The sequence below is a fragment of the Galeopterus variegatus genome, unplaced genomic scaffold, assembly GCF_000696425.1.
Source record: "Galeopterus variegatus unplaced genomic scaffold, G_variegatus-3.0.2 Scaffold293, whole genome shotgun sequence".
Lineage (NCBI taxonomy): Eukaryota > Metazoa > Chordata > Mammalia > Dermoptera > Cynocephalidae > Galeopterus > Galeopterus variegatus.
Window position 1 is genome coordinate 261,965 of NW_007726404.1, and position 13,797 is coordinate 275,761.

The 13,797-nt window shown below is 37.3% G+C and overlaps 1 protein-coding gene across 1 annotated transcript in view; it reads left to right on the forward strand.

Moving 5' to 3' along the window:
* MYPN (myopalladin) overlaps nt 1–13,797 on the forward strand; it is a 76,257-nt gene that overhangs the window by 7,196 nt on the left and 55,264 nt on the right. Inside the window, exon 2 of the mRNA XM_008567107.1 lies at nt 12,543–12,718. Coding sequence (XP_008565329.1) covers nt 12,543–12,718 — 176 coding nt within the window. The remainder of the gene's footprint in view (nt 1–12,542; nt 12,719–13,797) is intronic.

A 13,797-nucleotide genomic window follows, 5' to 3' on the forward strand; every position in this document is an offset into this window, starting at 1 on the left:
CCTAAAAAGTATATTCATGTTACATATAACTCTAATTCATTCCTTTTCATTCCTATATAGTATATTACTATACAACTAGATTATTATATTATTGCTGCACATTTGGGTCATTTCCAGTTTTTTTTCCTAATATGAACAATGGTATTATAAGTGTTCTCATATACTCTCCCAGTACACAAGTTTTTCCTGATGCATGAGTGTGTCTAGGCATGCAATTGCTGGCAGAGTATGTATAAGTTTAACTTTATGATGATACCAAATTGTTTTCCAAAGCAATTATGTCAATTTACATTCCCACCAACATTATATACGAGTTTTGGCTGTTCTACATCATTGATATTGCTATTACCAGGCTGTTTAATTTTTGCCAGTCTAACAGGTCTGAAGTATTATCTCATGTGGTCTTAATTTTCATTTCTGTAGTTACTAATGAGGTTGAGATTTATTTCATATGTTTATTAACCAGATAGCATTCTTTTTTTTTTTTTGGCAGCTGGCCAGTATGGGGATGCAAACCCCTGATCTTGGGGTTATAAGGCTATGCTCCAACCAACTGAGCTAACCGGCCAGCTCAGATAGGGTTCATTTTCTGCGAAGCGCCTGTTTACATCTTTCACTTGGTTCTGTTGGATTGTCCTTTTCGTATTGATTTGCAAACATTTTTAAATATTCTGGATATGAATCATAATATGTGTTATGAAAATAACCTCTACCAGTTTGATTTGTCTTTTTGTTTTCTCTATACTGTCTTTTGGTAATTAGATATTTTAACTTTACTATCAAATTAATTAATTTTTCTTTTATGATTTTGGTTCTCGTAGTTTGTGTCTAGTTTAAGAAATTATTCCTAACAAAGTCATAAAGGTATTCTTGTACAGATGGTCACCAACTTACAACGGTTGAACTTGGGATTTTTCTACTTTACAACAGTGCAAAAACCATACGCATTCAGTAGAAACTGTACTTTGAGTACACATAAAACTATTCCATTTTTCACTTTCAGTGCAGTATTCAATAAATTATATGAGATGTTCAACACTTTACTATAAAATGGGCTTTGTGTTAGATGATTTTGCCCAACTGTAGGCTAATGTAAGTGTTCTGAGCACATTTAAGGTAGGCTAGGTGTATTAAATGCATTTTTGACTTGATATTTTCAACTTATGATGTGTTTATCAGGACATAACCCCGTTATAAATTGAAAAGTGTCTGCATATTGTCTTCTAAAAGTTTTATAATTTTGTCTTTAATACTTAAGTTTTTAATTCACTTAAGTTGATTTTTGTGTATAATGTAAAGCAGAGAACCCATTTCAATTTTTTTTTTTTTAGGTTGGATAACCAATTATTCCAGCACCAGTTTATGGAAACATACACCTTTTCCCCACTGAGAGCTCTGTCATAAATCAAAATTCCATAAACATGTAGGTCTAGTTCTGGGCTCTCTATTCATTTCCTGTGGTTTATTTATTTCATTACAATAGATTTTTCATAGTTCTTGATTTCCAAATTTTTCATTTTAAAGATGTTTGACTCTTCTTGGTCTTTTGCTCTACAATATAGAGTTTAAAATCATCTTATCAAATTCCACAAAAAGCTTTTAAAATGTAACAGGATTGGGCCGCCCTGTGGCTCACTCGGGAGAGTGCGGTGCTGATAACACCAAGGCCACGGGTTCGGATCCCATATAGGGATGGCCGGTTCGCTCACTGGCCGAGTGTGGTGCTGACAACAGCAAGCCAAGGGTTGAGATCCCCTTACCGGTCATCTTTAAAAAAAAAAAAAATGTAACAGGATTTTTGGAATTGCATTGAATTTGTAGATCAGTTTAGGGGAATTTGACATCCTTAAAATATTGAGTTTTCATATTCAAGAGCATTGTATTACTCCATTTCTTTGGGTATTCTTTAATATCTTTCAATAATGATTGGTAATCTTTTCTCTGGGTCTTACAAATATTTGGTTAGCTATATTCATAGGTATCTCATTTTTTATGTTATTAGAAATGGTACCTTTTTTAAAAATTACATTCTATGTTTGTTATATAGATAGAGAAATGCAATTGACTTCCATAACCTTGCTAAATTCATAAAATAATTCTCATTTGAGAAATCTTCCTCATTCAGTAACTGCTAAATTTATAAACATTTATGTAAAGACTTTTTCCTAATTCTCTATCTTATATTTGATCTCATTGCCTTTTTGAGCTGGCTAAGTCCTCCAGTACAATGTGGAACAGAAGTGGTGACACTGGGCAATCTACTCTTATTTCTGATCTTAAAGAAAATACTTTTTATTTTTTGACATTACATAGGATTTGTTGTATGTTATTTTGTCTACAAAGATTAAGACTTTCAAAAATCTCAGGGTTCAGGGCCGGCCCGTGGCTCACTTGGGAGAGTGCAGTGCTGATAACACCAAGGCCAAGGTCCCTATATAGGGATGGCCGGTTTGCTCACCAGCTGAGCATAGTGCTGACAACATCAAGTCAAGGGTTAAGATCTCCTTACCGGTCATCTTTAAAAAAAAAAAATTTCAGGGTTCAGATCCCCTTACCAGCTAGCTGCCAAAAAACATTTTTTTTAAATCATGGATGGATGTTGAATTTTATCAAACACTTCTACATTTATTGAGATTATCATTTTTTCTTTACTCTGTTAATATGGTAACAAATATTAATTTTATGTTAAACCAACCTTGGATTTCTTGGGATAAACACAATTTTGGTCATAATCTATTATCTTTTTATCTATTTCTGGACTTGGTTTGCTAATGTTTTGCTTAAAACTTTTGCCTTTTTGTTCAAGTATGAAATTGGCCTCAATTTTCTTTCTCATACTTTTGTCAGAAGAGAATTGGCCACAAGCCCCAAGGGTGGTACTTAATCAGTACAATTGCTATAGCCCTTGAGGCTGTTTATGTTTTGCCTCTTTCTGATTGGTTGTGACATCCATTCTGAATCAGCTGTAATTATTTTGAGTATCTTTCCTGTATGGACCATATTGCAAAGGAATTCCAAGATTTAAAGTTTGGGAAGGTATATACAAGCAGTCATAAAAAAGAAGAGTCATTTTGAGAAGGAATAAGTAGTCAACTACACTGAATACTAATTAGAGTTCACATAAGATAAAAACTGAAAAGTATCATTTGATTTAATAACATGGAGGCTATTAGGGACCTCAGTAAGAACAGTTTTTGAGAGAGTGATGGGTACAGAAGACAGATTAGAAGTGATTTAACAGTGAAAAGGGGGTCATATCAAATGGTAGGCTGAGCACATAGGCCTACCTTCCCTTCCAACACCCCAAAACCTAATGGAAAACAATAAAGAATGTCTTCTATAGACCTGAAAATTTTAGAAATTCCCCAAAGGTAGAAAGCATATGGAAGGGACAGATCCAAGTTTTGTGGGCCCTGAAGTTTACAGAATTGGGGAGGTCCTCTTTAAGATAAATAATGCAAGATTGTGAATACATAATTAGGTACAGGGCTGTCTTAGTCCATTTTCTGTTGCTGTAACAGAATGCCACAGACTGGGTAACTTATAAACAACAGAAGCTTATTTGGCTCACGGTTCTGAAGGATGGAAAGTCCAAGAACATGGTGCTGGCATCTGGCAAGGGTCATCCCATGGCAGAAAGCGGAAGGTAGAAGAAGTGTACCAGACAGAGAGAGGAAATAGGGCAAACTCATCCTTTTCATTAGGAGCTCACTCCCAAGAGATAACTAACCCACTCCCAAGATAACAGTATTAATCCATTCAGTGACCTAATCACTTATTAAAGGCCCCACTTCCTAACAGCATTATATTGGAAATTAAATTTTAACTTGAATTTCAAAGAGGACATTCAAACTATAGCAACGGCCTTGGAAAGGAGCCATGCAAGTGAGGAAACTTGAAGCTTCGTTGGTTTTGTGGTAAATCTCCCTCTAGATAGATGGAAGCTGATGGACAGGGAAACCCAAAGCCCAAATTATATCCCAGAGAGGACTTCTGTAGAGCTAGGAACTCTTCTGGGATGCTCCAGGCTCAGAGTCAAAAGATACAGTAAAGTGGGAGGGGGCCCGGGGGCAGTCAGGGTGATTAATCTGGGAACTACATTCAGAGCAGCTGTGTAGTCAGTGCTTCCTGCTTCCCCTGCTTGGGCTGAGCAACAGGCACAGCCATTTACTCAGAAGCCAGAGCAGCAACTGTGTGCTGGAGAGGCCAGGCAGTATCCCAGACAGCTAGCAATAGCCAGGAGGACCGAGAAGCTACTGGTACCCAGTATACGCCCTACCGAAAATCATAGTCTTCCCCTTCTCAACAATCACCAGACTCAATCTCCTGTAATCAGAGCCAATATCCCTGAGAAAGCAAGGTTATCAAACAGCTAAGGAAAGTCAACACCATGAAAAGGGCTCCAAATTAAACAAGTAGAAGAATTTATTCTGAAAGAAAGCAAACAGAAGAAAGGAAGAAATTGTACTTTAAAACATATAACATGGAAAGATTCAAGTACGTTGAATCAACAACAACAACAAAACTAGACAATTCAGTATGTTCATTTGTTCCCTCATTCAATAACATTTCATTTCAGTAGTGACTAGCCATCAGAAACTCTTCCAGGTACTTGGGATTCATCAGTAAATAAAGCAAAAATTTTTGCCATATTACATTCTCGATGAGGTGAACAAGAACACATTATAAATGACAACTTTAATAAATAAATAAATTATGTAGTAATGAAGTAATAAGTACTATGAGATAAAGAAAAAGAAGGATTTCTAGAAGGAAACAATAAGAAGTTTCTGGTCGGTCCTCCCCAAAGTAATTTAGTCTTTTAAAATATTTTAAAACTGTCCTCAACTTTACTTTAATTGATCCTCTCGTTTGTTATATCTAAAATTGGCTATGTGATAAGGGGTGGTCTTGATGTCTTGGTATTAGCCAATTGCTTATTTATGCTTTTCTTAAGTTACCAAGAAGTTTCCACCCAGAAGAACTCAATAAATTTTAATAAAACTTAAAGCATAGATGTATCCCCTCACTTACACCCCCATCCTCCTGAATGGAACATAGCCATTGGGCATGAAAACTTAAGTTTTTTAATTTAGTAGCAGTCAAACAGGACATACAAAACACCAAATTGTGTCACACAATTCAACAAACTTTGAGTCCTGTGAGAAAACGTCCACTATTATCCTATTGTCCAATACACTCTAGTTGCACTCTGCATGTGAAGAGTTACTCTGATGCATGGAGAGAGCTGGAAATGTCAGTAAATAAATATACTACCTTTTGGCTGTTACAGGCCTTACCTTTTTCACTGAAGAGATCGAGCATTGTTAGATGAAGGTGGTTAAAGACAATTCAAGAGAAATTCTTTTCTAGCACCCAAGCTTTCTTGAAAAATGAAAATGAAAAAGACTTGAGGCTAGAATAATTCTAATTTGGGTTCACTCATTTAACATTCAGATGACAAAAGTTTTCTGAGCAGGTATGATGTCTCATAGACTGGGCTAGGTGCCAGATAAACAGTGGCAAACAAAACAGGTGTGATAATCTCTGCCCTGGTGGTGTTTACTGTCCACTGAGGGAGAGAGAGGCATTAAACAAATAAAACTACAAATAAATACATAATTATAAATGATATATAGGTTCCATGAAGGAAAAGAACAGGGTATTAGTAGAGGGAATAATACTCGTAGGAAGTGGGATAGGGATTTCGGAAGGACTAGGGAACGGTTAAAGAAAGACTCTGAATAATCATTCTGTTAATGAGCATTATTACTGGTGAGTCAGAAATAACACATTCAAATTACATTTAGAAGTTGCTAATGTGCTAAAACAGTGAGTCATAATATTTATCCAAGCCATACTTTAGATGAAATAGTAACCTAACTATGGAATGGTGATATTCAGCCTAAAAGTCCAGTTAAATCTGAAAAATGTGTCTCTTCAGTGTCTCCCTTCCCAAGCTTGGTAGCTAGCCAAAGTAGCAGGTCTGGCAAGCTATCCTACTGCATCGAAGGTGGGTCCTTTTTTATCTTTCGGACCTGCCCCATTTCCCTAGATCACTGACTCATTTCTGTTGAGTCACGAATCACATCTGGCACCCACTGCCATTCTGTAAGTGTCATGAGGATTTGGTGTTCTAAAAACATGCAGCTGGTCAGGGCATTTCTATGGAAGTACTCTCTAACATGGATAGATGTTTGAGGAGACTGTGTTTTCCTTCTTCCCCTCAGAAGTCTTCAGGGTAGCTGGGTAAATATAATACCTTTTCTTTTACAAGGCAGCCTGACTGGTGTGTTATTACTAAGTGGATCATGGCGCTAAAGTCATAGTCAAAGAGTCATTCTTAGTGTGAAGTCAGGTTACTGATTGTTCTTTGGGCCTGGCAGAAGCCATCCTGGCCATCTGAGTAAGACAAAAAAGGTTCTGACAGAGAGTTTGGGCATTTGAATCATTCAGTGTAACTCCTTGTGGCTATCCATTTGCTCACAGATGTTTCCATTCTCGTTTTGGTAAAGATGAGAAACATTATCCGAAGAATTGAGATAATCCTAGAATGCCTGCATGAGGGAAGGTATTTGTTTGTTTTAAAATAGCTATTTATATTTGTTTTATCAATCTAATACAGTTACATTGCTTAAAAAGTCAAATATTATTAAAGAACAGACCACTTACAACTCTTTTTGCAGTTTTCTATTTACTTACCTCCAGCTTTCTAAATAATATGCCAGTGGTACTCAGGACCCCTTTACAGTCTTAAAAATCGTTGAGGCCCGAAAGAGGTTTTGTTTATATGAGTTACAATTATTTATCATCTTAGAAATTAAAACTGAGAAATGTTTAAAATATTTATTTATTCATTTTAAATTAACAATAGTAAACATGTTGACATAAAATAATTTTATGAAAAGTAACTATTTTCCAAAACACAAAAAAAGTTGAGTGAGAAGAATGGTGTTGTTTTACATTTTTTGCAAATCTCTTTACTATCTGTCTTAATAGAAGATAGCTGGATTTTCATATTTGCTCCTACATTCAGTTTGTTGTAATATGTTTTGGGGTTGAAGTAAATGGAAAAAATTCAGCCTTATACAGACATGTAGTTGGTAACAGGAGGAGTATTTCAATAGCCTTTTCAGAGTATTGTGGCTGTTCTTTTTTGATACCACATCAACATTTAACTAGCGGCAGCTTCTTAAAGGTTAGTTGCAATGCGAAACCTGAAACCACACCAATGAACTTTTGTACTCTGTTAGACTAAAACCTATCAGTCTATTTTGAACTCTGAATGGATAACATCATGCATTGGTCATTTGGAAAATGAGTCATACAGATTTTCAAAAAGTAACACAGCTTATTTTATAGTATTTAAAAATCACGGTTGTTAATATCACCACTGATTTCATCAAAAAGTCTTTAAGTATTGGGAAGCCCTAAACTCACTGTGAGAGATTTCCAAAATCTACACGTTTTCCAAAATCCTCACTTTTCCTTGAAAGCTCGAATTTTTTCATTGGCAACAAATGCTATCAGTTATTTTTACTGAAAATGATAGACTTGCTTCCTTCTTTTTGAAAAAATGTCTGAGGAATACCCAATTATGAATGACCATAATTTATCTGTCAGTTGTGTTTTCAAATTAAAATGTTATTTCATGCATGAAGCAGCTAGTTCAACCCTCAATTCAAGCAATCACACAAGTGCTCTTCTCATTTCATCACCCAGAATATTATAAATACATTGACTCAAGGTTAAAGTTTAATGAAAGTAAAGATTTTTACTGCTTTATTAAGTGAAACTGGATTTTTTTTTTTTTTTTTTTTTTTTTTTTTGTTTTCTTTTTTGCTGCAAGTGTGGTGGTAAACACAATAACCACTAGTCAGTTTTGTGACAGTGCTTTAACTTCTGTTGCTAAAGCACCAGCAATTTTGCTCTCTGTGGCTTTTGCACCATCAGTGTAAGTGTCAACTTAAATGAAAATAGTTTTGTCTTTCCAGAAAGTAAACTACACTTTGAGAACCACTGTAATATGCTTATACTGCTATTGCTTGGTATGCTGATGTGAGCTAGTTTCTACTGACTTCTTGTTCCGTAAGATGGGGGTTTAGCACCCCTACACTAAACCAGCACTCCACTGTTCTTTCCTTTATCACCTCAATATAATCATATCTCAGTTTAGAAAAGTATTTAATGTTTGCCTTCTTGTTACTACAGGAGTATTATTCACTACCAAACCTAGTAGTTTGCTGGTTTCCTAGTAGTTTAAATGTTTCCTTGCTCGTACAACTTTTTATTTTGACTTAGAGTCGATTACTGTCTTGTTTTCTTATGTGCTTAGTTCTTTGGTCTTATCACAAATTTGTCTCAATTCTCCAAAAAAATTGTGAAACTTCTCCTATATATTCTCTTCCACACAGTTAAGCCTCCGGTGATACAACAGGCCCATTTATTTTTCCCTAGAAAAATCTCTTCTGAAGCCCTCTTCCTCCTGCTCCCACATGGAGCAGCTGCTCACTCAGCCTGCAATTCAGCCTTCATCCTGGAATATCCCCAAACTACTCAGAAGAGGCGAAAGTTCATTTTCCAGGCTGGTTGGTTAGCTCAGTTGGTTAGAATGTGCTGTTATAAGACCAAGGTCAAGGGTTCAGACCCCTGTGCCAGCCGATGCCAAAAAAGAAATAAAAATTAATTAATTAAAAATAAGTAAAAGTTCATTTTCCAAACTTGTAACCAGTTCCCTGTCTTAAGATCTGTGTCTTCTTCCCCGTCGTTAACAACCTGTGTCTCCATATCCTAAAACTTTCTGGGATTGTTACACCAGTCAGCTTCTTCTTTCACTGAACACCAAATAGGTACTTGGTTTTCACATTTCTCAACTCTCCTGGCTCCTCAATCTCCTATCCATCTTCCAAAGGTCTCGAGGTTCTCAGGTCTGCTACTGTCTCCCCTCCTATTCTTTTTGTCCTTGTGGTTTTGTACCTTGTAAAATTTCTTTTATTCTCACTTTAGAGGCATTTCAGGAGGGGACTAAAAGTAAGCACATGTGCTCAATATGTCATGTTTAATTGGACACCCAGTATTTGGATTTGGAACTGCACCTGTTCTGAGGGTTTGTTCATACAAGCTCCTTGGGGTCTTGTGAGATTTATGCTTTGGAAGATTTATGAACTCATTTCAGCAGCTGCTTGCGCTGCTGCTGTCACAACAGAAATCAAAGACTGGTGTAAAATTTGATGAAGCAAATAACAAATACTTACAAAATATTGACTACTAATTTTTTCCATCATTTGGTCACGTTCTCTGAAGTGAGCAAACCAGCCATCCGAACCCATATAGGGATCCGAACCCGTAGCCTTGGTGTTATCGGCACCACACTCTCTCAAGTAAGCCACGGGCCAGCCCTCACATTTGGTCTTTCAGCAAATCTGTCAAGCATTTATTTTCTGAGTACCGACCATGTGCCAGGTGCTGGGATTGTTGTGGTAAATAAAACGGGTGAGGTCCTCTAATGCACTTTATAATCTAGTGAAGGGAGAAAACAATAACCAAGTAAACATGTATATAATTTCAGATAATAATAAGTGCTATGAAGAGAACAAAAGAGAGTAATGTGATAGAGTGACTGAGGATAAGAAGACTGCATTGAGCAGAGGGTCAGGGAAGGCTGTTCTGAGGAGATGACATTTGAGTGCGGATCTGACTGAGAACGACCTATCTTCGTCAAGATCTTGGGGAAGAGGATTTCAGGAAGTATGAAAATTCCAAGATGGAGAAAGGCTTATTGTGTTCCCAAAATAGAAAGAAGGCCAATGTGATTGGAACGTAAAGAAGGGAAGAGTGATGGGAGATGGGATCCCGAAGTCAGAGTTGGGAAGGCAGATTTGGGTGTTATCCCAAATAGAGGTGATATTCAAAACTATGGGATGAGGTAAGATGGCCAGAGGAGGTGGTAGATAGAGAACTGTGCTGGGCGTTCTGAGTGCTACAAGAGCATATAAGGCATGGCCCATACCTTCAGCGAATTTACAATGTAGTGAAATTTGCGAGACAAGACAAACTTTCAAATTAGACAATAATTAGACAGTGTTTAATCAAGTTTTGCATGACATCATACAGGTTTTTTTTAAAAGCAAGGTTAGAAAATGTAACAATCATTGAGAATTGATGGCAAAAGGTAGCTTTGTGTAGGAGGTGATATCTCAGGCAAATTTTGCCGAAAGGCAGAGGAAGAGAATCTCAGATAGAGAGAAGGAGCAGAGACTTGAATGAGGGGGTGACTATGACATATTTATGGAACGGTAGAGAATAGCTTGGCTGTTGGGAAGTAGTTGAATAGGTGGGTTTTCTTAAATACACTTTAGAATCTTGCTTTATAGGGCCGGCCCGGTGGCGCGCTGGAGAGAGCTCCGCTTGGGAGCGCGGCGGCCCTCCCACCGAGGGTTCAGAGGCCACCGAGGGTTCGGATCCCATGTGGAGACCGGTTCCCGCTCACTGGCTGAGCGCGGTGCGGGCACAACACTGAGGGTTGCGATCCCGTTGCCGGTCAGTAAAAAAGACAAAAAGGAAAAAAAAAAAAAGAATCTTGCTTTATAAATGCTGGGAGGGAGGAATTAAAGCACTGAGTGGTTAGATCTGAAATTACAGTAAAGTTAGCACTGGCAGGACTCCTTAATTTTTGACATTTTGAATAGTTGTAAGACCTCCCCACTTAATTACTTTTTATTAATGTTGATTAATAATTATTTTTAGAAATGAAAATAATGTAAAAGTGTACACCGAGACATCTTACTCCTATCTGTCCTTATTCATCTTGTTTCCCTTCACCCCAATAAGTAGCCACTTTTGATTTTCGTTTAATTCTTTCAGTTTTCTCTATGCAAATGCAAACTACGTGAATCTTATTTCTTGCCCCCGCATCTGTTTCCTAGGGCTGCTGTACACATTATCCAAACTGGATGCTTTTGTTTGGTTTGATTTGGTGGCTGGCCAGTACAACGCAAACTGCATGTTTTAAACCAACAGAAATTTATTCTTTCACAGTTCCAGAGACTAGAAATCTGCAATCAAAGTGCCACCAGGGCTGTGTTCCATCTGAGACTCTGGGTAGAAATCTCCCTTGCCTCTTCCTAGCTTCTGGTGTGGCTGTCAATCATTGGTGTTCCTTGGCTTACACGACGTCATTCCAATCTCTGCCTCTGTCATCACATGGTGTTCTCCCTGTGTGTCTCTGTCTTCACATGGGGATTTCCTCTTATAAGGACCCCAGGCCTATTGGATTAGGGCCCACTCTAATGACCTCACCTTAACTTGATTACATCTACAAAGACTATTTCCAAATAAGGTCATATTCACAAATCGGGAGGGGGGAGTTAGGACTTCAACATATCTTTTAGGTGGACACAATTGAACCCATAACAACTCATTTCTCACACAAGGCTAGCACCCTAAATGCACTATTCTGGATCTTTTCTTTTAAATTTTAGCTATTCATCTCGGAGTTCTTTCCATATCAGTACATAGTGATTTTTTTCATTTTCTTTTTAGAGCTACATAGTGTTCCATTGTGTGAATATACCGTTGTTTATGGCACTAGGCCCCTAATAATGGACACTTAATTTGTTTCCAGTCATTTGCTATTTCAATAAGTAGCCTGTAGCTTTGCGCAGTGGCAGTATCGTAGCCAATGAGGTTTATCCAAGGCGCGATTATTGCTAATTGAAAACTTTTCTCAATAAGTAGCCTGTACATTTGTCATTTTGGATTTATGCAAGTATATCTGTATGATAGATTCCCACAAGTGGGACTGTAGGGTCCAAGAATAAATGCATATGTAATTTTGGCAGTACTGCCTGATTCCATTCATAGAAGTTACACCATTTTACATTTGGACCAGCAATGTATGACAGTGGTCAAATTCTTAGACTTTTTCCAATCTGTTATATGAGAAACGTTATTTCCATTTAATTTTAATGTCCATTTCTTTTATTATACACATTCACATTTTAAACATTATTTTATATGTTACTTTGTGTAAACTTTTGACTAAAAAAACTGTGTTATAATAAAACTTTCTAACTTCAAATATATAAAATTGAAGTAAAATAACATAACCAATAGAAACGTGTTTCACTTGGGTTATTTGCCAGGGTTGGGCCACTCCTCTCTGAATAAGCTAAACTAGCACTTATTCAATGCATGCTATAGAAAGCTGAAAGTCATTTTAGGGAAAGCCAAGTTCCACATCAAAGACCCTGCTCTTTGTGCTTGGCTGTATTTGCTTTCTCATTCTCAGTTGAGAAACAGTTTCTCAGTTGTATCATTCTTAATAGGAGCCACTTTCTAATTTCTTGAGTAAGGTGTCAATGTTGTTTGAATACTGCTAACTCTTTTCATTGTTACAATCAGATAATACCACAATAATGGACTGTTTAATGTTCTGACTCTAAGTTAATCACAGTTTTCTTCTTAGGGAACATCTGGAGCCATCTATGTTATTAAGTCTGATCTTTTAGTCATGTCCAACGGCCACATTCCCTTCCTTATAGGTGGTACTGCGAAGGCAAAGAGCTCGAAAATTCCCCAGACGTTCACATCATCCAGGCAGGAAATCTGCATTCGCTGACCATTGCAGAAGCTTTTGAAGAGGACACAGGACGCTATTCCTGCTTTGCTTCTAACATCTATGGGACAGATTCAACTTCTGCTGAGATTTATATAGAAGGTAAAACAAAATACACTTGGAGCAGATGCTTACTAGTAAGACATACAGTTATGATAAATATTTATTGAGGGCTTACTCTACCACACACTCTTCTAGGAGTGTGGATACAGCAGAGAACCAGGTAGACAAAAATCCCTAGGCTCATATACTGATAAATTTTCATTATAATGGGAGAGGCAGAAAATAAATGAGACAAACAAATATAATACATAATATGATAGGCATATATAAGCACTATGGAACAAATAGCAAGAAAAAGGGATAGGAATTGTAAGTATGTATATGTGTGTGTGTGCATGAGAGAGAGAGAGAGAGAGAGAGAGAGAGTGTGTGTGTGTGTGTGTGTGTGTGTGTGTGTGTGTGTGTGTTAGCTGTAATTTAGATAGGGTGAGAGGGAAAACCTCACTAACAAGGTGACATTTGAGTGAAAATCTGGAGGAAGTGAGGAGGTGAGCCACAAGTATATTCAAGGGAAAATCACTCTTTGCAGAGAAGTCAACAACTGCAGTGGCCATAAAGGTGGGAATGTGCTTGCCTTAAGATACAGAGTTGAGCCATTATGGCCAGTGCAGAGCAAGCAAGGAAGAAAATCACAGGAGATGAGGTCAGAAGTTCAAGAGAGGGTGGGCGTGGAGAGAGGCAGGTAAGCAGATAATATAAAATCTTGTAGGTCATTGAAAGATTTTAATCTGAGGGAGATGGGAAGTTTTGGAAGATTCTGAGCAGAGACATGACATGATCTGACTTAGTTTTTAACAGAGCCACTCTGGCTGCTGGTTGAGAATATACTGCATGGAGTCAATACAGAAGTGTGGAGACCAGTTGTGAATGTTGGAAAGGCATTTACATCAGCACCAAACTTGTATGATTAATTGTAGGGAAAAAATCAATTTATGTTCCTAATATATCCACCTAAGTTTTTGTTTCTATCTTACCTCATCCTTTAGAGAGTTTTTTCTAGGGACCATTCTTTAGCACTTTTTTCACCTACAATACCTTATGTTTGCCTTGGTTTTAGCACTTAAACATTGCATTATTATAATATAAATGCCCCTTTACAAACCAGATTATAAGGCCAG